We start from the raw sequence: 23,368 nt of genomic DNA, 5'->3' as shown, positions 1-23,368 counted from the left end.
TAAAATTTAAAAATAATAATTTATTTATTTGCTCGAAATGTGGTAATAATAATGGTCTTAAATATAATTGATCTACACATTTCGCCTTATCTAAAGGCATGCAAATTTAGTATTATAATTTAGTGGCTTACTTATATTAATAGCCTAGTAGGAGTCACTCCATAAATATTGGCAGCCGCACACATACTAATGGCAGTAGAACTAAACAAATACAAATACAAACTAAACAAAAACAAATACATAACAAGTCAATAATATAACAAATGTCATACAATACTGTTGTGTGTAATGAAACGTGAATGAGTAAAAGTAATAGATATATATCTCTCTCTCGCCCCTCCTTCCGCAAGCGCCGATCATGCCGGGCGCGCTCTGTAAGTCTTTACAAAATACATACATTATATATATCAAATACAACTACATTTACTTACATAGAATTACAAATTTACTTACATACATTTAATTTTTTAATAAGTCATTTATTGAATAAAAATTGCATTCCAGTAACCATTTTTTAACCGTAATTTAAAGTAACTTACTGGTAGTTCTCTTATTGATTTTGGTATTTTATATTATATTTTAATAGTCATTATATCACAGTTTTGTTGATACAGTGTGGTTCTGCAGATGGGCAATTTCAACATTGTGGGATCTCTTGATGTGACTTTATTTATATTTGAAAGTTTTGTAAAATGGATAATGGAATTGATAACCCCACATGCGCTAACAGTATATGCTGGTGGAGCACTAGTGAGGGATGATAGGTGAAAATGAAAAGACAGGTTAGTTAACCCACCGTGATGAATACACTAGGTATTCAGCACGATGGTTTCCTGAGGGGATCATGTGGAACTTGACCTTATGGAGCATATTGCTAGCAATGGGACTGTTAACCCACATTACTAACAATCATTCTCCCCTACCCTTACAATATATTGACAACAATTTATTTTAATCTATAAAGATCAAAGATTTCGGATTGAGACAGTTAATTTTCTGTTGTCAGTTGTCACTTGTTTTTGCTTTTATGTTTCTTCAAGCTGTCAACTGTCAATGTCAACCTATCATGATGTCTCAATAATAACAAAGTTCGCGCATGTTTCACGCGTGGTCCGTCTTCGTTTCTAACATTTTGATTTTGTATATCACCGATAATTGGATATTATATTACTTATTTAAATTTTGTTAGTGTCTATACCATAATAATGCGATTTATAATAAATCAAGCAGGCAGCGGCGGTGAACGTATAGGCAGTCTTAAAGGATTTGTCAAAATCTCGACCGCAGTAATAGAAACTCCTGCTAGTGCTTTGTTTACTCAAGTTAGTATATATATTTTTTTAAAGAATTACTTAAGGTTAGCCACTGATCAAATGGTTAAACGCCCAGTAACCTTTTGACATTAATTATTTATGAATAATTTTTATTCAGAATTCATTTAGTTAATCGAATAGGTACCTAAGACCTTGGGGAAAAGGAATTCTTAGTAATGGGGATTAACAACCCTATTACTAGCAATATCAGGTCGACCTCCTCACGGTTTCCTCTGGAAACCATCGTAATTGATTCATTGGTAAATTGATTCAATGTCACGATAAGCTGACTGACTTGCTTCGTCTTCACTTATCATTCCTCACTGGTACCCGCCATGTATACCAATAGTGTAGGCAGGATTACCATTCATTATCCATATCCAATAAAAAACAAGTATCTAAAACCTGTTTAAGTACATCACATTTATTTTCCATTGCTAACAAGAAATTAAACCTAGTAATTTTTCTTCTGTCATTGTTCAATGATTTTAAAAATTAAATTATTGTTTAAGTAAATAATACTAATTATAATATAATTAGTAAAAAATCAAGGGAAAAAAAATAAACATAATGCTAGAGGTATAAATAATATTAATACTATAAGTTATAACCTATTGGAGGTTATGATCTATACTAATTTAGTGAGACTAAGTTTATATTGAGATCTTTTAATTTTTAATAAATTATTTTTCAGAGTGGCAGTGTAGTTCACCTAACAAATGAGGTTTTGAGTAAAGTGTTCTCTAACCCAAAATTGCTGTGGGTTCCACTGTCAAAATCCTACCAGTTAGAAACAGGATTGAAAGCACAGGGTGAGGGTGTAGCGAAATTTGCAGGACTTCAAAACCATTTAACCTGTGTCACACTACATGGAGCATCAGAAATTACACCTTCTGGACATTTTGAATCAGATTCGGTTCCTCTTTGGACTAAAAATGGAAAGAAAATGATTTCTGCTAATAGGTATGGTTACATTTTGTTTCTGTACTGGACTTTTTAATATTATGTAAAACTAAATGTCTAAATGTTTATATGTATGTTAGGTACATATATATGTGCTACATGTACATGCTTTTTCGTTGTTTAATTAACAGTTTTATTTATTCTACTGGAACGCTAGCGTCTCTGCCTTGAGGAGGTGGGTGTTGACAGCCACAACACAGTTAATTTTAACTAATGTGGCTGTTATTATACACTACCCTACTTTTGTAATTTTTTATGGTTCCAATAAATACATTTAATTCAATCTGTTTAAACATAGATTTAATATTAATATGTCATAGTGTGATCGTCAATATTCTACATCTATAATCCTATTGAGACTTTGTATGTGTAGAGTTCGACAATCACCAATATATATTTTTTTTTTATTTTAGCATGCTCATACAAAATGATTATAATAATTCATAATACTAAAAGCTGACGCAGTGAACCTTGTGGTATAAATCTGTTATAAATCAAGACTAAATGTTATGACTGAATTGATAATATTGTGCTCTAAATATTTGTTATCCAGTTTCACATAACACAAGGTTATCTTGTAGAGTAGGTTTTTAATGATATTGTACATTTGTTTGATTTGTAGCACAATAAATGTTTGTATATTTCTAATATTATATTGTTAAAAATACAAATGACAATTTTCTGAGGTTTCTTCTTTATAATAATCTATAAAAAAAATTCTTTTTACTAAAAGTTATTTTGTCTGTAAACATTGTTGATAAATTATGAACCAACTTAATTTGTAAAAATCTCCCAGCCATGTGCTTATCTTATAGAATCATTTGAATTTAAACAAAACTGATTAAAATTGTAAAGGCATAAGGAAAAAAATTAAATTTTCCAGATATATGGATTTGATGGAAGTATTCAAACCAGATATAATTTTGGCGATTGCAGATGGCCACACATCACTTGATGAGGGTTCCAAGAGGATCTCGAAGGCATTGGATAGAACAAGTAATATGTTGAATATGTGTGTGACACGACACAAAAATTCAACATGTTTGCAAGACAGTTCTCTCATTGGTTTGTATAAATACTTTATATTGGTGGTATAGTTCAGTTGTAACTAGAGATTAATGGAAGAGAACTATAAATGCCAAATCCAAATTATATGAAATAGAAACAAAATGATAAAGATGGTACAATTACAATGGTACAAATAATTAAGCCCCTCAAACTAGATACTAACTATGTAGTATATGAATTTAATAAAAAAGGAATGCATGAGGGGTACCATGGGCATCATGTGTATCTGATGTTCATGACATTTTTTATATTTATAGATAATCACTTGATAAGGCGAGCTATTAGATTGGTTGTCATTATAAGCATTATAAAAATAGAATTGCCATTTTTTTTTTGATCAAAAAACAAACCCATTAAATATTAATGTAAATACTGAATAAGTAATCAACATTAATAACAATTAAGTCGCGTTTTTTTAGGTGTAATAGTGGGAGTAGGTGAAGAAAGAAAATGTGAACAGTCTATTCAAAATATACTAACATACAAAGAAAATCTAAGTGGTGTGACCCTTGAAGGTATTACAGATGGATCTGAAGAATCTTTAACTGTGCCCTTAGAAAAGTTGGAGGCAATATTCAAAAGAGTTGGTGTAAGTAACTACATACTCTACATAATAGATAGTTAATAAAATTTATACAGGCCAATATATTTTTCAGTATAATTCACCATATCCTTGCCTTTTCTCATTTATTTGAAGTTGGCACTGTATGTATTCTTCCAGAAATCTCTCACTATTTTTTAAATATCATTATCTGCTCTTTTCAGTACATAGTGTAACCTACACTTACAAGTGCAGTTAACAATATGATTGTAATTTTAAATAATGATCATATCAGTAATATATAGTCCATGTGTGTTACCCAATTAAAAATTGGGTGAATGAAGTCCTATAACTTTGTTTGCGTTAGAATTAGACTTTTCCTTCGTGAAAATATATTTACTGTATAGAAAGAAAATGCTAGCAAATACAAATCCTATTGTAGTAGTTATTTATGAATTATGTGTCAAGTTTTTGTTCTTTGCTTGTATTTTCAATAAATAAAAGACTAGACATGGAAAAAATATTATTATACCAAATCTACTGTGCTATTCACTTCACTTCACTTCTAAAAATTAAACTGAAATCTCATGACAATAATAATACATACATACATCTGTCACGCCTGTCTATAATAATAATACTAAAGGAAGCGAAACTCCTGTTCCAATTAGTATTTTCAGAAAGCTTTTTTATTGATTGCATATCATTTCTGAAATCAGACAATTTCTATAACTAGTTTTGAGTATTTTTATTGCGCTAGGATAATTGCGTGTTTAAAAAATTTGCTAAACTAGCTGCTTAATAGGAGTTAATTTAGTAACAATTTTTATTAAATATTGCAATTTAATATAAAATATCAACAAAAGTAATAGTATTTATATAACTTATTATGAATAGCTAAAAATAGCCATTTTGGACTTCTTATTTTGTATATTATTATGTAAAGATAGACAACAAGAACACCTAGCTGATAGAATGAATTTACTTGGGAATAGTTATTAATTTATTCTATTACACTCTTTTAGGATGCCCTACCAAAAGATTTTTTATGCATTATAGAAGGCTGTTGGAATCCAGCCGTAGTTGTTACTGCCATAGAACATGGATGGGATTTGTTTGATGGTTCTTATCCACTGAAATTGACAAATGCTGGCCATGCATTAGCATTACAGTTAGATGTAAATCAAGATAATAAAGAACTATGTATTCTAAATCTTAATGATGAAAGGTGAGTCTACATATTATTATCCTTACATAATATTATAAATGTGAAAGTGAGTTTTTTGTTTGTTATCTTTTAGGGCCTTTACAGCTGAACCAATCACAATGAAATTGAATAAATATTGTATGGCATGCATTGTTTCTCAACCACTTTAATGTCGCGACCCATGAATAAGCCAAAAATTTAAGTGGTCCTGCGATCCCGTCAAAAAATTAAAAAATATGTCTCTAATAAATATCGTCTGTAAAATTTTAATAATACGAGTATTTTAATTAATAGTTTTTCTAATTAGTAATCGATGACAATAATGAAAACAAAGTCCTTTCCCTGTATCTACTATTACCACTATTCACACACCACTACCTTAATAATACTAGGTGTTAACAAGTGACGACAAAAAAAAATCAGCTATGTTCATTTATAATCTGACTGACACTGACTCTGCAATACATTTAAGATCGTCACTCTATCTAGTGGGGCTCACCCTACGCTGCGTTTGTCCGTACGGGGTCAGCACTCAAGTGTTACTGTAAAATAGTATATTTCGTTGCTGAATATAATAGATAATAAAATAGCTGTTCTGAGTCAACAGAAAAAGAATTGAAAGCCGTACTTTGAGTATCAACATACTTATCTAATAAATTATCATCCAGAAAAGCAGAAAGTTTTTACGCATTTAAGTAGACTTAGTAAACTTTCTTCCATCAAGCAATTGTAAAGTTACAGAGGACATACGCATGACACGTTAATCCTCAGGAATGGCAATTTATGAAGACTTACCATAGAGTGTTACAGTAGGTATATTTTGTAATGTCCAAAGTGTTATTTATATCTATAGCAATAAGTTCACGCCCCATCAGGTAGGCCTTCAGTTTATTTGTCATTTTTAAACTAAGTGCAAATTCATGTAAAGAAAAAAAAAACTAAAAACCAAACAATTGTTTTTGTTACAATTTAATTTATACATTTCCTTATAAAATTCCAGTTACAAGGATGACTTTCAACCTGTCTTAGCCAGTTGTGAATGCTTAGCGTGCAAGAAACATACAAGAGCATACATTCGACACCTTTTGAATACTCGAGAGATGTTGGCTTCAGTGTTACTTAGCATGTAAGTATTGTTTTTATTAAAAGCTGGATAACTTGTTTCTTATGATAGACAAAGACAACAAAACACCAGTTTTCCTTTACAGACTTCCCATATCCATACATATATTTTATTTTTATCTTCTCAAAAATATTAATTCCAATTTTTCTCTTCATAAGAACGCTCCTTTGACTTTGATATTTGAAAAAAAAAAATAGCAGAATTGTTCCAGGTATTTTCGAGTTTTAGCAATAAATTTATTGGTTCATTTTTATTTATACAGATGTTATTCTAAGTTCTATTTATCCAATTTAATATTAAATTTATACTTTGGGACTAAACTTAATTTAGAAGCTGGTTAAACAAAATTTTTATTTTTTAAAGTTTTGTAAGTACATAGTATATTTTGAAGAAACTTCAAAACGAAGCAGGTTCTCAATACAGTTATATTTTTTATGTTTATTTCCTCATAACTTTATGAGTTAAAAATTTAATCAAAATCGATTTATAGTTTACTTTTTAAATCAAAATAACTGGTTTTGCCACAAGTGGTCTTTTTTGTGAAACAAAATATTAATTATATTATATATATAAAAAATATTCGGATCGATTTGTCTATTTTTGTAGAGAACGCTTAACAGATTTTGGAACCAGCCATGACTCTTAATCATGAATGACTATGTTGTGAGCGTTGCAAGCATTCGGTTTTATTTCAGATGGGTTTTAACCTGCTGTCTTACACATTATTGAAGGAATAATCTACTATCTCTACAATTATATAGTCCTTCTCATAACATTTCAGACACAATCTCCATCATTTCGACGAGTTCTTCCACCACGCTCGTCTTCATATAGCTTCAAGAACATTCGATGTATTTAAAAAGCACATAATCAAACAATATGACTTTTATAAGCAAAATAAAAAAGATGTACCAATACCTACAATACAAGATGTCAAGACAAGTAAGAAAAAGGAGAAAAACAAGAAAAGGCGAGTGAGTGATGACGACATTGATAATGTAGTTAAAAGTGATAATAGTTTGTAGTTTAGTTAAGTATAAACTTTTGCGTTGTTTACACATATTTTAAACACACAATCGGGACTTAATGCGTTTCGTCTTTGAAATGTCGGCAATAAAGAAGCAGAGACGTAGATACTATTTACCTGCAAAGGTTTTTTCATCGCGGTATGTCCCGATTGTGTATTTAAAATAATAGTATGTAGTTTGTTTTGTACCTAAACAGTATTTTGTTATATAGTTGTTCCTTTGTAATTTTATATTAATATCTTACAATTGTGACTGAAATGGTCACAACTGTAATCTAATGGAATTGCAGATACGTTTATCCACTGATGTTGCCTTTATAATGAACCTAACATTTAACATGCCAACATTTAATGCATTTTTATGAATGCTGTAAAGCAATACTCCTCAGAGTTATTTGCTTATTAATATTCGTACAGATCTATAATGGTAAAAATTTGAATAAAATGTTTCAGCTCTTACTCATGATCTCTCACTGACTTCGGACACTAGTTAAGGTGACTTAAATGAATGATGAAGAGTTCCTCAATATAATTTCTTTTAATATTTATAATACCACATGTAATACAATGTTAATCTACATTCTCTTTTACTATAAACTCCATCTTACCATTTCCGGCAGGCAGAAAGTATAGAGCACTTTTAAATAATATGTTGAAATAACGACATTGTGTTGCTGTGTTTCTGAAATGTAGAGGATATATGGTTGATGTCTATGTAAGTTTATAGGAGGAATATTACTAAACAAGTAGGTTGATGGAACCATGTCGAAGTTGCATAGAATAAATTAGTAATACTCCTAAAAGATTCCAAATTAAGAGTACGCAAAAGTGTTCTAGATTAAAGAAATGTGTGAACGTAACCAGACATAGAATTAATCTTGAAATGTAAGATTTAGAATAATACGTGGGTCTAGATTACGGGTAAGGATTATGTCTTGTCTAATCTATACCGAATATAAACATCACAATATTGATATTTAAATACTAATACTTGAGATGATTTAGATAATTATCTGGAAAGGTATCCGTCTGACAGACCGGCGTTCTAATCAGCAAAAATTTATTTTTCTTGCCTAGGTGCTCGTCATTAGTTCGTATGACAAGTTTAAACTTGTTCTCTCAAATAGTTTATTTACAAGAACTTTTGCAATAAACGACGCGCATGTTTTCGTTAAAATGTAGAAAGTAAAAAAAAATCATCTCCCCTATTCGACTGATTTGTCACCTTCGGACTTCTATTCCCAAATTTGAAGAAACTGAAAATCGCAATCTTTCATGACAATGAAAGTGGGTAAGGTGAAAAGTACTTTTCAGTATGTATATATACGCACATTCTCTATTTTTGTATTATATGATATACTTTTTTTTTACAACACGGGGCAAACGAGCATGCGGCTCACCTGATGGTAAATGATTACCGCCGCCCATGGTCACCCACAACACCAACGGCATTGCAGGTGTGCTGCCGGCCTCTTAAAAGGGAATATGCTCCTTTCTTGAAGGTTATGTTGTCGTATCAGTTCGGAAATACTGCTGCTGGAAGTTGATTCCAAAGAGTGGTTGTGCGTGGGAGAAAGTGCCTTGAAAAACGCACGGTGGAGAACCGTAATGTAATAGGTATACTTTGTACATAATATAGAGTTAATAGTTATTTGAAACTTTAATTATTATTACTAATATATATATATATATATATATATATATATATATATATATATATATATATATATATATATATATATATATATATATATTAATAGTATAAAGCGATGTTTATAACAAGACTTTTTTTACATTTAATAGAAATGAAATCTAAAACATAATGGCGAATTTCGTTGAACCTATATATTATACCATTTAAATAACTGCTGATGATTGGCAGCGGGGTTGGAGCGGATTGCGTATGTTATATGTATTATAACATAATAATATATGGCAGTTGTAAGATAAAATCTATGAATAGGTCTTGACTATCGTTGTAAGTATTTTTAATGTATATACCTAGTATAACTTGTTTTATTAGCTTTTTACTTGCGACTGATACTGACTGTTACAGTAAAAGTAGGCTCTACCCTTCTCCATTCCATATAGTACATATACTAAATTTTAAAGTGTTTGATTAAGCCGTTAGGGGCTATAAAGTAACAAACTCATTTTCATATTTATAATATCAGTAAGGATAATCCTAAATATTGTATTTATTATTTTATATATTTATTTAATGTTTTAAAATTTTAATATATGAAATGACTGTCGTATTGTTCGAATGATCGTCTCCGATGATTATTTCCGAAACCGTTCAGCCGGTTTTAAAACAATAATATCCCCATAATAAAAAAATTAACCCAGTTTGTTGCAAAATTGCATTTACCGGGTCTGAAAGCATAACAGCTATCTAAAGGAAATGACCCTGATTTTCTTTACGTTATAAAATCCTAGTTTAATGATATTGTTCCATCATATAATAATAAGGCATAATTAATGATGGTTATAAATTAATTGCCACTTATTAATTTTATTATTGCTTACTATAAAATATATCGTAGCGATAAGGATACTTTTTAGTTACATTATCTTTTTTTTAAGTATTGTCAGCAAGAAGTATAAATAAAAATAATATACTAAGTAATTAGTTTTTTTATTACTATTTTTAATTTATATCTAGTACTTGTAAAAGCTTTTAATTTTGTTAACTAGTGCGTATGTACGGATACTCACTGTAATGTATACTTTTGCATTTCTGTATCAATAAAAAAAAATGATTTATGGGATCTACTGTTATTATATGTTTCCATTATTGAAATTCCCAAGTTTTCCAACAGAAATACTGTGAAATATTATTAATATATTAATATCATATTCCAATAATTCTCTAGTTATTTAAAAATTTCTAAGCAAGCGTCTCCTAATTGGAAAAATACTACACGTTTACAGTTACTTAGTATACAACAGGCTTAAGAGGTACAGTTTTCTTGTCTGTGTAATATTCCATTCAAACAATATTATGACCTCGGTCGTCGAGGCGTAACGAGGTTTATTTGATTTATTAACGTTTCCGTCTATTACGTATGACGAGGTGTGATCATCATACAATGTAGCGATTACTTGATGTTTCCAATGATTATCTGCAGCTAGATTGGTACTTACCTTTCTATATGTATATATATGAAAATCCTGCTCAGTTTAGGTCGATTTGAGATTAGCGAGTGTTATTTCATTTTTATATAAAAAATTATATAATACATAAAATCATAACATTTTTTAACGTGTATTAATTGATAAAAATATTTCATTTCAATTCACACGTTCGAATTTCTTTGAATGGAAATCTAACATAAACAATATTATTAAATATACAATAAAAGAATATTATTGAATAATTTTAATTATTCAGTAATATTTTCATAAATGTATCTCGTTCATACAGAAAACGATTTTATAATAAAAGCTCAAATTACCGTTTTTCTTTTATATGACTAAAGACGTAAAATATTTAAATAGTAATTAATAATTTACTAGAATGATTGCTTAAAGCGAGTTTCAGCTCATGTCTCTACTTAATAAATACGAAGGTAAGTAAAAAATCAAAGTACAGAATTAACACATTTTACATATATTTTACTGACAATATTTACACAATAATTTTAGTGACGACACTTATTGAGCTAGCATATTGTATGAAATGTGCATAAGTGATTATTTAATGTAATTCAATTACATTACGAATAGGATAATAATTTAGAGGATTTGGCAGGATTTTGCTCGACAAAGTCATGTTCCAAATACTAGGCGATTTTTAATTAATTACTAATAAAAATACATTATGTAGTACGGTTAAACACAACCTTTACGTAAAATATAAATATTAAACTGTACTAATGTATAACAAGTTCATATAATTCAAATAAATACAAATCAACAAACAATGAGCATTGATCTATGAAATTTAAACGAAACTTATTTTATTATACATAATTGGCGATATTTTTATAAATTTTCACTAGTTCATAATTTATTGTACATATTGGCACACATATTACCTTTGAAGACGAGTTTATTCATTACTCCCCTTATTCACAAAAACGTTAAACATTTTACAATTTAAAGTTTTCGTTTAATAGATTTCATATATCTACGCCACAAGGTCCGTGTCTTTCAGACCATAATTACGAATTTCAATAAATATTAAATAAAACGTTTTACGTTTTTATGAATAATACAATTTGTTTCCAAACAGCCTCAATAAATAATAAAACTATACGAATTAACGTTCAAATTAAAAGTGGCAAAATTGCGTTAGGTATATTTAATATATCAATATATCACTACAAAATTGTATTATTTAAAAAAATCAATGTAGATTTACTAATAAGTACATCTCAATATTTAAAATATGAACTTTATTTCCAATGTTAATTATGTTGCCACATAACTGTTGTGTAAAACACCTAAATAATAACTAAAAAATATATATAAAAAAAAATATAAATAATTATATGCACCAGGCATTTCCTCAAAAGCAATATTCGAATTTCTAACTGGTCACAGTTTAAAGAGAAAATAATAAAAAAAACATTCCTCCTATTTTATATGTGATACAATACCAAAGCATTTACAAAGATCTCAGTTGAAATGTTAACAAAACATTATTGCGGTGATTAATATAAAAAAAAACTCCGCAATTTTGAGATCCGCATGGAGCGAGGCAAGTCGATAAACAGAACTTTGTTCAAAGCTTTTACACTTTCCACTGCACTACACTAACTTATTAAAGTTTACTATAAAATGTTAGCTTAAATCCCATTCACTTTTCAACTATTTTAAGTATCACATGTCCTTCTCTTTCTTTTCACATTTAATGACACACTAATGTACTTGCTGCCGGCTTGTACACTATACAAAGTCATTTGTACCGGATGTGTTAAGAGGTTCTTGGGCCTGGAAAGAAAAAAAAATTACATTTTACAACCCATCGAAATAAAACATCCAATTTCGCGTATATAAGCTTAATGCAGATATACGAAAAATAGCGCAAAATATTTTTTCTACACAAAAATTACAGCACTAAAAGGCTTCTTTCATCTACTTTCTAGAAACTTACCGATTGATTAATAGCCCTCGCATGTTTACGCATGAAAAATAAATATATCGGCAGTAAAACTTTTTGTGTAATGTCTATGATTAAGCAGTAGGCAGAATATAAAATCATTATAATAATACTAATGTCAAAGTGACTATTTACAGCATTAACACCTACCATTTATAACCAATAATTTGGCAACTATTCTTTAATACTGATGCGGTAAAAATGTTGGCACGTTTAAATTGCCACAATCTTATATCTAAACGAAAATATTTTCTATAAAATCCTTAAAACAATGCCTAGTAAATATAACTCTAAGTACATCAAGTTTAAAATGTCTTAGGCAGACCTTAATTTTACTTTAATAAAATAACCCTAGGTTTAACCTTGTTATTTACAATACTATAATTTGGCCATATTAGTTTTGGGGTCTTATTTCATTGTACCTAAGACGTAAGTGACGTTTCGAAAATAAACATCTTTTTATATTTGTAGTTTACAATAAAATATATAAAATTAATATTTGAGTTGGGTTGAAGACAAAAACACCCACTTATTAGTAATTGGCTCCATTTTGGAGGGCAGTGTAGGTTTACACGACTTATCTAAGACTATTCTGTATATTGAGTGTACACTCCATGGCTGTTAGCGCTCTCACCTCTTCTCCCACAGTACTGGGATACAATTTGCTGCCCGGTGCGTAGCCATTTTTCTCTAGTGCGAAGTGGTCCTCTGTGGTCTTGCGATATACAGGATTGTCGAAGTTCATTGAAGTGACGTTGCGATGCACATAATGTCGGTACATAACAACTGCAATCTAGAAAAAAGAAAGGAAGAATTTGAAACTTCCACCCGTAAGCAACATTCGGATACACAATGTTACTCAATTGGTGCCAATTAAAGGGGCTTGTTCTGATGCAAGAGCGTAATTAAAGCATTGACTGAATCAGTTCCTCTATTGATGTTACAGCCGAGAAAACTAATGATGTTCGAAGGTCGCGTTATATATTGTAATGTACAATCAGAATTAGGTATATAATCATAATATCGCATCAGAGAAGATAAAGAATATTATGCAATTATAAGTAAATATGAAGCCTATAGCTATTTTATTATATCTATTTATTTGTATTCTTACTGTATAGTATAAACAATAGTATTAATTAATTACCAAAACATGGACAAAAGAAAAAACATCGATAAGGCTGCAAAATGTAGACGGTCTTATCGTTTTCAATGGATTTGTACCAGGTGACCCACAAACATATGATAAAAAGAAATTCTATTATTTCTTTACCTACTATATAAACGTACTTGTAGCAAATTAAAAACTACATATAAAATAAAAATATTTATAATTAAAAACATTTTTCTAGTTTTTTATCCAAAGCATAAAATACATACTAGGTGTAGATATTTTTTCAGTTTTAGTTCGCTGTTCTTATATATATAAGTTTAAATTATAATTGAGAAATTATATAAAACTAAATATGTTTTAAACTTGATAGATTATGAAGGCATTTCCAGTATTTATATTCGAAGTAATTATAGGGTGTGAATTTTATTGAACTAATTTGTGTAAACGAATCTCCGAGAATTTTCTCGCATGTGATATTTATATACTGTTTATAAATTATCTTGTACTCTTTATTGTCTTTAACATATATTTATAACCGACTAGATACAATGTTATAATCGTTTATTCTTTATCTTATCATATGAGCGAATTATTATCGTCTCGATCAATATTGATAATTATTTATGTATAACTAAACCAGTCTACGTAGTACAAAGTATTTAAACTAGTAGTACATATCTAAATAGAATAAATAAGTCACCGCCTTGGCATTTTACTTATTTCTGCCGTGAAATGGTAAAGTATGCATTCTTGAGAAATATTTGAAATTGTAATGAAATTTGTGGCAACTTTTATAATATACCTTAGTGTTCAAAGTGGAAAAATATGATGGGTGACACAGGCAGCAGGCATAGTGCACATGTTCTGTAATGTCCATAAGTAATTAGAAGAATTAGAATGTTATTTTTTTTTTAGTTGGGTCAATAGTATGAAATCTCATACACAAAATCTCAGACGGCCGGTACGGTGTCACGCCTCTTTGTGTTAGTGAACACGGTACGCGTTAATGGTTTTAAACCTAATATAATACACATTAATAATGTTGTTAAACATCGTATTATATTTGGTAAAAACGCAGTGTAATAAGGTGACACCTACCTAGGTGAGTCATACAAAATTCTACCATCAGTTAGATTAGACGGTGACAAATCAGACAACAAAAACAATTTGATGCCGCAGACACGAACACTCATACTCGAGATCAATTTACAATATTTAAGTATTTAGATTGGATATGTTACATACCTACACGGTGGAAATTTTATTGTGCTTGCTATTAATTTATCGTAATACTTTATTACGACTATTAAAAAGGAGAGTAATTTTGGATTACCCTCCTTTTTTGGTAGTGTACTTTTGTATCTTATCAAATTTAATAAATGGGGCTTTGCCGTTGATTTATTATTATTAAATTATGATATTAAAATTAAACAAGTGTGTTTTAAAAATTTATATCGATTGAAGGAAACTAATATAATTAACATTTAAGCTATTTTAAAAACAAACTATTTTACGCAATATCTTCGCTAAAAATCAGATTTTGATTTTTTTGCAGTCTTAAAATTTCTATCAAAATTAATCCCATAGTAATTAAATAACTATTGTTCAGTGTTTTTTATTTATTTTTTACGGACCTAGATAAGCTTTATCGAAAATAAAGGCTAAAAAAATTTATTCATATAACTATCGTTATATTTATTATTTAACATATAACTACATTTTTTATTATATTAATGTCTAGGTTTTGTTTCCATACATGTCTTCATTTCGCTCTTAAATTTCATAATGATAGTGAATTATTTTTTTGCTATACCTGCGTCATTTACAACGACATTTTTAGAAAGCAATCACGTTCACCGATGGTTACGGGTTAGGTACAAATTTTTGTATTCTTGAGTATATTTGTTTGTATTAGACTGGACGTTATTTGTTTATTATAATAACATTTTTAAAAGAGTATTTACATAAAAAAAGTAGGAATGTCGGTTATTTAGTTCTCATAATAATAAGTGCTGTTTTGTTTGGTAACAAGTGACGCGGTGTGATACATTAGGCTATTGGTTTTTTTTAGTCAGCACTGGTAAGATAATAGCAAATTACTCATGATGCTTCGTATTTCTTTTATATTGTTATTGTTAATTAATCGATGTAATTGAAAGCTGCCGGGGGAGGGGGGGGGGGGGGGATGGGGCTGGATTATTGCCAGCTACTTTGTTCAATTTAAATTAAAAGACTGCTTAAAAACAATCTAAGATACTACGTTTAGCTACAAGTATGATCGAAATTATGTAAATATTTAGGAACATCTGTATTTACAATAGTTTTACAATACCTTACAGTAACATACATAACTTACCAATACACAAAAGACAAATATTTTCATATTAAACATTTTCTGTGCAAATTGTAAGTCCAGAAATCACGACTTTATTATTTTTATAATAATAAAGTCGTGAATATGTAAAATTTAAAACAAATCTTCCATCTATGTATCAAATTTAATTCAAATCCGTTCAACTATTTAAACAAAAATCTGAGTATCTTTACATATTGTATGTATTTTATTATTACTTAATTCAATTTGTTCCACTTCCATTTTTCCACATTTGTTTTGATTATGTATGGTTAGTATTGTTTATTTATTTATTTGTATGTATTATTATGGTTGTTTACACTATTAAATATGGAGCTCTTAAAATGAAAATGAATAATAAATGTAAATATTTTTTTCATTATGTTGATACAACTAACAATTTAACTATGACGACAATTTTTATGATGAATTACCTAAGTAAATAATTTTCGGAAATATTATTATGATATTTTTATCAGAAATAAAACCCTTGTTCCTAATTAACGTGTACTGATGAACCTTAAATCAAGAATAGTGCAATTTTTTTTATTAACACGAGGGTGTTACTTACCACTGCTGCCAATATAATAATTCCAGAGATGACTCCCACCACGATGCCGGCTATAACACCCGCGTCACGCCCGTTGTTCGAGATTCCAGTGCTAGTCTTTGGTGTGTCTGGGATGCCTATAATGAATTGAAAATAAAATATAAAGATACATGTCTTATTTACAATTTAGTATTCTGCAGCACGTTAGTCAAATGTTTTCTCAATTGATAATCAATATTAAACAAACACATGTCGAAAATTAACAATGTGATATTTAATTAGACAAATTAGTTTCACTTAAAAAAATCATAAAAAGGCGAGGAATATTGTGCGGCAGAGAAAAATGAACAATCATATATAAAATTAATGTTATTAACAATCCACATTACCTCCACCTCAATTGTTAAAATATATATAGGTACAGTTAAAATTTATTTATGTACAAAAGATATGGGATTCAAAAATAGGATATCATATTAAATACAAAGACTACAAAAGCACTGACATTAGTTGGAAGCAGTGACGTAATTACGCTTACAATACGGACGTAAAGAAGTAAATACATATTATATAAGTCCACGTTTAAGACATTTTTTGCGACATATATAATATATGAGATTTTTACAATGAATTATAAACTTATCGATGTAACATAATAAAGCTCATGTAGTGTAGACGTTATAACTAGACTGCACCGGTTGGTCTATTTACAGATTGTCAATGAGTCGTGCCAACTCTACGGGTTTATCTTAACCTATATTTTAATATTTCATTTAGAACACGCTGCAAATCATTATTATAGCAGATTAAATCGACAATATTATAGATTAAGTTTTCCCTCCTAATAATCTGGAGATATATAATGTATCTCTTTCCATAGCATCCAAAACAATTAATTATTTTTACGAAGTTCTTTTTTCAACTGTTTAATATACTTTAAGTATATGTATAAAATTAACAAAATGTAAATTAAATTGAAAAATAAAAAAAAAAACAATTGGCGAACACTCGCGACTTGTTTACATCATAGACTTCGATTGTAGGTAAAATGATTTACATGAGTACACATTACCAAGATAAAAATTTCTCCATAATTAAGATTCATTTATTCTAATTACTTCATCTTTCATATATAATTGACTAATAAAGTGTCATAGAGTTATCAAATTTTCGCGTTGAAGTATGTAAGGTTAAAGATATTTACAATCTATATTATTTACGATATATTTTTAGATGGAAAGAATTAATATTAACCATTTATCTAGAAAATACAGATAAAATCTAGATTGTTTTATAAAATTTTGTAGTTTTAATCAACATAAAACTAATTATTCATTAAATTTATTTCGAGGAAAAAGCGAATTAAGTTTTCAATAATTTTGTTACAAATTATACGAGTGTTAGTTAACATCCACAAAAATTGACATACGATATACACAACATGCACCCAGTTCAGGTTGAATCTGTGTGTCTTCTCATACTTTTACAAGGAAACGTTTACTTTTAACAAAATACTAAAACAAAAATACATTACCCTCATTTAAATTTCTGAGTGCGTCTGGCAAATACGCAAGACTGATTTTGTCAAAATTGTAACGAGATTCTTTGACGGGTGATCCAGTAGTATCCGGTATTCTTTCCAGGGCGATTCCCTTCTGATACAGATCAATGTACTCTTGATTTCTATTTTCCAAAGCTTCCTTATCTTTTTCCCAATAAACCATCATTGGCTTAGCTGTCTTGACCGACGATACAGACTTTGGATTTTCTTGATTCTCAGTAGTGTCCTCAGTTTCAATAACTGCACGTGCAACTTTGGCGAGAAGGCCTATTAGCCTTTCTTCTTTTAAATCCACCATATGTATAGAAATACCGCTTGAATGATTCACATTCAAAATAATTCATCTGACTGTAAACTAGTTGTTTGGCATGCCCTGTAAATCAGTCAACGAATCCCAATTTGAAGACACACAGATATATTTTGAACATTCACAATGAATTTAAAGTTAGTCGATCGATATGATGCGTGTTAATGTTTGTTTAATGTACCCAACGCCAATTTTATATGATATGCCCTTATCATATGCGATGATAACAAATAGATACTCCTTCATAACGCAATCTGATTAAATTATGCGGTGTTTGGATGGTATGTAGTAATATTTTAGTATAATATGAAATAAAAATAATAATGTGTATTAACAGTAAGTTATATTAAAACAAGGTCTTAGAATATGACATTCACTTTCTATCTTTAACGTCCAACTTATAATCTCAAACTCCGCAAAATTGAATGGTTACAAGCAAAAGGTGGATTAGGAAATGGATAAGGATCAACAAAAACTTAACAGCACTTAATACTTACTGGTTACAGGTTTTTCTTCGTTAATTATTGTTGCTTTAGTACTAGTAAGCGGTTTTTGCACGTCCACATCTTGTTTTATTGCATCTGTAGATGTTATTATAAATTATCCTTAAGAAGTTATTCCGTATAAGTTAACCTTGTTTGTTGTTGTATAAATTGTAGTCGTTTAAATTTGGAATGTGTCTGGTGGAATGCCGCGAACTCTGTCGCACATACGACTCGTGCGAGGACAAGGGACGAAATGAGGTGAGGTGTAGTAGGGGCAGGTCGAAAACGAAACATTCGTGCGCCAATGACGTTCCACTACGGCTTCGTACTGTCACTTTAACTGAACGCGATCCGGCTCGCCGTTTCCATTTAGAACATGGATTTTTTTAACATCGCTCTGTTTTATATCGATTAACTAGGTATTTCATTGTTTCTTTACCTTATCCAAATAAGCGCTGATTAATACCTCGGATAAGGTAAACAAACAATTAAATTCGTTATTATAATGATTTAATTAAAATGAAATCTAATATTATCACTATATTCATATCATTGTGATTTTACTTTTTTTTATATATCAAATGATACTTGTGTCTCAACTACAAAACATTTGATTTTTATTTCCTTATATTGTTACAACTATAAATTTTACTGTCATTGACACGCCTTGGTAAGCAGTAAAGTTTATTGTCATTACGAACTAGCGGCGTGCCGGATCGCTCATAAATTGACTAACAAAAGGTGGCGTGATGTTGTGACGTCACCTCGCCATATTCGCCAACTGCATGCCTTGATCAGTAAGCGCTGTAATGTTTCGATATCGATTCAAAATTTATTAGTATCCCTGACATTAAATCAATAAAGTCATTACAATAGGTAAACCCTTAAGTACAAAAAAAAATACTTATACCTCTCTGAGTAATTCCTATAATAGAAGAGCTGAATTGTGTCAATTCTACATAATACCTGCATAATATAAATAAACAAGAGACATGATTAGCGGAAAATACCTAACTTCCGTATGATAAACATATTGCAAAAAAAAACTGATAAAACTGTTTTAAGACGATATGTTTTCTTCCGATAAAAATTAAACATAAATAGGTACTTCTTTCTACCTACTTACGATATGTTTAGATATGATACCGAACAACCACTGAATCAAATTAATACCTAAGTGTTTAATAAGATAAGCGAACGTAGGCGTTGGTATCTTCCAACTGAATTAAGGGAAATCAAGGCTGCATCATCGACGATAAAATAACGATTAAAAATTCGTAACATCGTATGATTTCACGTCAGCACATCAATGACGTGTTACTGGTAGTACACGTCGCGAATGACTGTCAAATTTAGATAATTATAAGTAAAAAATATATTTATTCATGATTGGGCACTATTCAAAGGAGAACTGAATCATTTCTATCTAGGGCTATTTTAATATTGTGTAATTTGTTATTAAAGTTTGCATTTATAAGCATGTCATGGTTTAATATTATATAATTATATTATATAATCATATTTTATAATATGTTTTATGAATATATTAAATATATAAAACGAATTTCGTCGTATATTTTTCTTACAAGCTTATAAGTTCTTACAAGGGACCCGCTCCGGCTTCGCACGGGTGCCGTGTAAAAACTAATGTGGTGTTAGTTTGGTGGTAGTATCTATATTACAGGATATCTTTATATATAATGTTTACAGCTATTTGTTTTATTATATAATACAAAAATGTTTTCTTTAAATGTGAGGTTGTTCTTTAAAGTGCCAATGCAGAACCCTAAGTTTTGCTGCGCGATAGATTGATTTTAATTTTACGATATTTCATAAGATATAAATTTAAATTTTGTAGTGTATTTAAATTTCCTTTTAAGCAATTATTATGTAAATGAAATGCTTATGGCCGTGTGTGTCACGGCATAGAATATGCCATCCCTTCCTTTTAAAGCAGCGTACCTCTTAAAACATCTCCAAAAATCCAACTGTGGTTACCTGCCCGCTTGCCAAACGTGGCAACTATTAGCAAAACTCTCTTATGGGGGAAGTCTTATGTTCAACAATAGCAATATACAGTTAACGGCTGAAATGATAAAATGCTTAAGGTAACGTCCGTCCGTTCATCTAAATAGCTTTCCAAACTCCACACATTTTATATAATTTAAATTATTTAAATAATTAAAATTATTATGAAAAGCTATCCGTATAATATAGACATTGCCATCGCCGACAAATTTGTAGTCCCAATAAAAAGGAACAATTCCGTCTTACATTATTTCGTTATTTTTCATAAAAATACGACTATTTTCTGTTTAAACTCTCAGTAGGATTGTTTTCTTCCGATATCTTAAACAATTATAAATTAAGACAAAACAATATTAAACTGTACATTGTATATAAATTTTTCTCTTGAATCACTCTATCTATTGATCCAAATCGCATTAAAATCTGTTACGTAGTTTAAAAGATCTAAACGTACAGACCGTGGAAAGCATCTTTGTTTTGTAGGTACTATATAGATTTTAACTTTCATCATCATCAGCCTTTAACTGTCCACTGCTGAACATAAGCCTCTCCCTTAAAGTGTTTTACTTGTAGTTGCCACGCCTTGGCAGGCGGACCACACGGCTAACAGCAGATTTTTACTTTACTAGTAGATAAATGTACACATTTTAAATTCTTGTAATAAATGGGTAATTTTACCTATGTTTTTCAATTTATCATTGTAGGTAGATAAAAAGTAATAAGCAAGATTTAGATGACGGACTTTACTGTTTATCTATAAAGGAAGGAATAATTAACGGATTGATTAAGTAAAATTAATTTCTGCCAAAATTATCTTCTGATCAAAAAACATTAAATTTTTGCAAGGCTTACTTATATAATTACAATAATCTTTTCCTAGTTTCTGAATTCATATAAAATCAGGAAATAACAGGTTCTAGATACAATTAATTTATAAGGCTTTATGGTTTCACACTAATTTTCCACGTCTATAATCATAAATAAACGCAAACATAGGTAGATACTTGTCTGGTGGGAAATGAGTACAAACCTGTATAGGTACTGATTATGGTTTGCCAAGAGATATTATGGGGAGGGTCTTATAAATTGGCATCTATACTATAAATAGTGGCAATCATTCGCCGAGACTCCTTACATGGTAAAGTGCCTTTCTAGCTAGACGTCCTTGCTGTCACCATAAGGTCACTAAACTGGGACCAACTCTCCGAACTGCATTCTTATAGAAATTTGTATTTTGTAAAACAAAATGTACATACAGATGATGTTTTTATTTGATCATTTTTTTTTATTCTGTGCTGTCTGAAACTATCCTGAGTAGATACATGATGTAAACTTATTTGTTTTCTGTATAGGTATTTATTATATTAATGCTCTCAACGTACTGAAGTGGTAATTTTCATCAACTAAGAATCATTCATCATTATTAAAGACTTCAATTGCTATTATTGAAGTGAAGCCTATATACCTACTCATAATATTGGATCAAAATATTAGTGACAATAGAAATACAATAAATTATCATTTTAACGATTTTGTTCTGTTCATAAAATACCAGAATAGCAAGACATGAAAAAAGAATAAATGTAGGTGGAATGCACGTGAAGTAGAATGAATTGCATTATTTGCATAATATATTCGAGTATAAGCGAGATAAACAAAACTGCGCTATAACTAATAAAAAAAAAACACTGAAAAAAATGTGACGTGGAAGAGCAGTCATTAGGACACAAATAGAAATGTTATGATCGGTCATTCGAGAGAATGAATAATAGCCAATTCTGTAATTCTATGAGAATTCATAACTAAAATGTTTACTCTACGTTTAGGAATTATACAAGTATTACTTGAAAAAATAGAATGCATTTTGAAGAGAGACTAAATCAAGAATAGGTAGATGCCGTAAGCTTATCTGGTGTATCATATTTTGTTTGCTATCTTTATGGTATATAAAAAAAAATCTATTTGGTACCATCAAGATATATAAGATATGTGAGCGTTGAAGACGGGATGAAAATATGTCAGTAAAAATAATTGTAATTTTGTAAACTTTGCCGGTGAAAAAGCCTTCTTTTTTTAAGGAAAGAGATCGAGGCGCTTTTTCTTAGATACGCGTCAATATGCCAATGGCACTGTTTTAATTTTCATGGTTTTTAAGATATGTTTAAAATATCCCGCATTCAGAAGTCTCAAAATAGAAATTTAAAAAATAGAATTTGTATTAACTAACTAATAGTAAGCACTTCTTCTAAGTCTATCTAATCTAAATCACTTACAATATGCAATAAGATAATAATTATCTTATTGCATTAAATTTGAAAGTTTAATAAAATAGTATAGAAGTCGTTTGGTTGGATACCTCTGTCCCATTCATGTTTTTACCGTGAAGCAGTTGTTTTGGCTTGGCATGGCTTTGGGTTAGAAGAGTGGGAAATTGGCAGTGAATGTACAGGCTACCAGAGGCATAACGCCTTACTCAGAAACGCTAAGAGGGTATCATGGTCGAAACAGTATATATATATATATATATATATATATATATATATATATATATATATATATATATATATATATATATATATATATATATATATATATATATATCGCATATCGCTTTCCATCAG

General features: G+C 29.6%; 2 protein-coding genes across 14 annotated transcripts in view; one reads left to right on the top strand and one right to left on the bottom strand.

The window, feature by feature from the left end:
- The first annotated feature begins 1,079 nt into the window (after positions 1-1,079).
- Positions 1,080-8,866, top strand: LOC113518333 (queuine tRNA-ribosyltransferase accessory subunit 2). The gene is made up of 7 exons (XM_026903203.3): positions 1,080-1,322; positions 2,008-2,276; positions 3,160-3,341; positions 3,764-3,933; positions 4,911-5,113; positions 6,093-6,218; positions 6,997-8,866. Exons 1-7 carry the CDS (start codon positions 1,206-1,208, stop codon positions 7,238-7,240), a joined length of 1,311 nt encoding a protein of 436 aa, XP_026759004.2. The 5' UTR covers positions 1,080-1,205; the 3' UTR covers positions 7,241-8,866.
- A 1,966-nt stretch (positions 8,867-10,832) lies between these two features.
- The window catches only part of LOC113518177 (very low-density lipoprotein receptor), a 238,535-nt gene continuing 225,999 nt past the window's right edge, over positions 10,833-23,368 (bottom strand). For 8 of the 13 annotated variants that reach the window (XM_026902969.3, XM_026902968.3, XM_052902652.1 and 5 more), the window contains 4 exons: positions 18,732-18,815; positions 16,388-16,503; positions 12,984-13,142; positions 10,833-12,180 (listed from right to left, as the gene is read on the bottom strand). In XM_026902969.3, the coding sequence (XP_026758770.2) occupies positions 12,136-12,180; positions 12,984-13,142; positions 16,388-16,503; positions 18,732-18,815 (404 nt within the window). In that variant the 3' untranslated portion in view covers positions 10,833-12,135. Of the gene's footprint in view, positions 12,181-12,343; positions 13,143-16,387; positions 16,504-18,008; positions 18,301-18,731; positions 18,816-23,368 lie in introns of those variants that run through there. The other 5 variants (XM_026902972.3, XM_026902971.3, XM_031913262.2 and 2 more) reach the window with 3 other exon arrangements.

This window comes from Galleria mellonella, unplaced genomic scaffold (assembly GCF_026898425.1).
Source record: "Galleria mellonella isolate WM207_F2 unplaced genomic scaffold, CSIRO_AGI_GalMel_v1 utg132, whole genome shotgun sequence".
In the NCBI taxonomy this organism is placed as follows: domain Eukaryota; kingdom Metazoa; phylum Arthropoda; class Insecta; order Lepidoptera; family Pyralidae; genus Galleria; species Galleria mellonella.
This window is presented reverse-complemented; position numbering and strand designations above follow the sequence as displayed.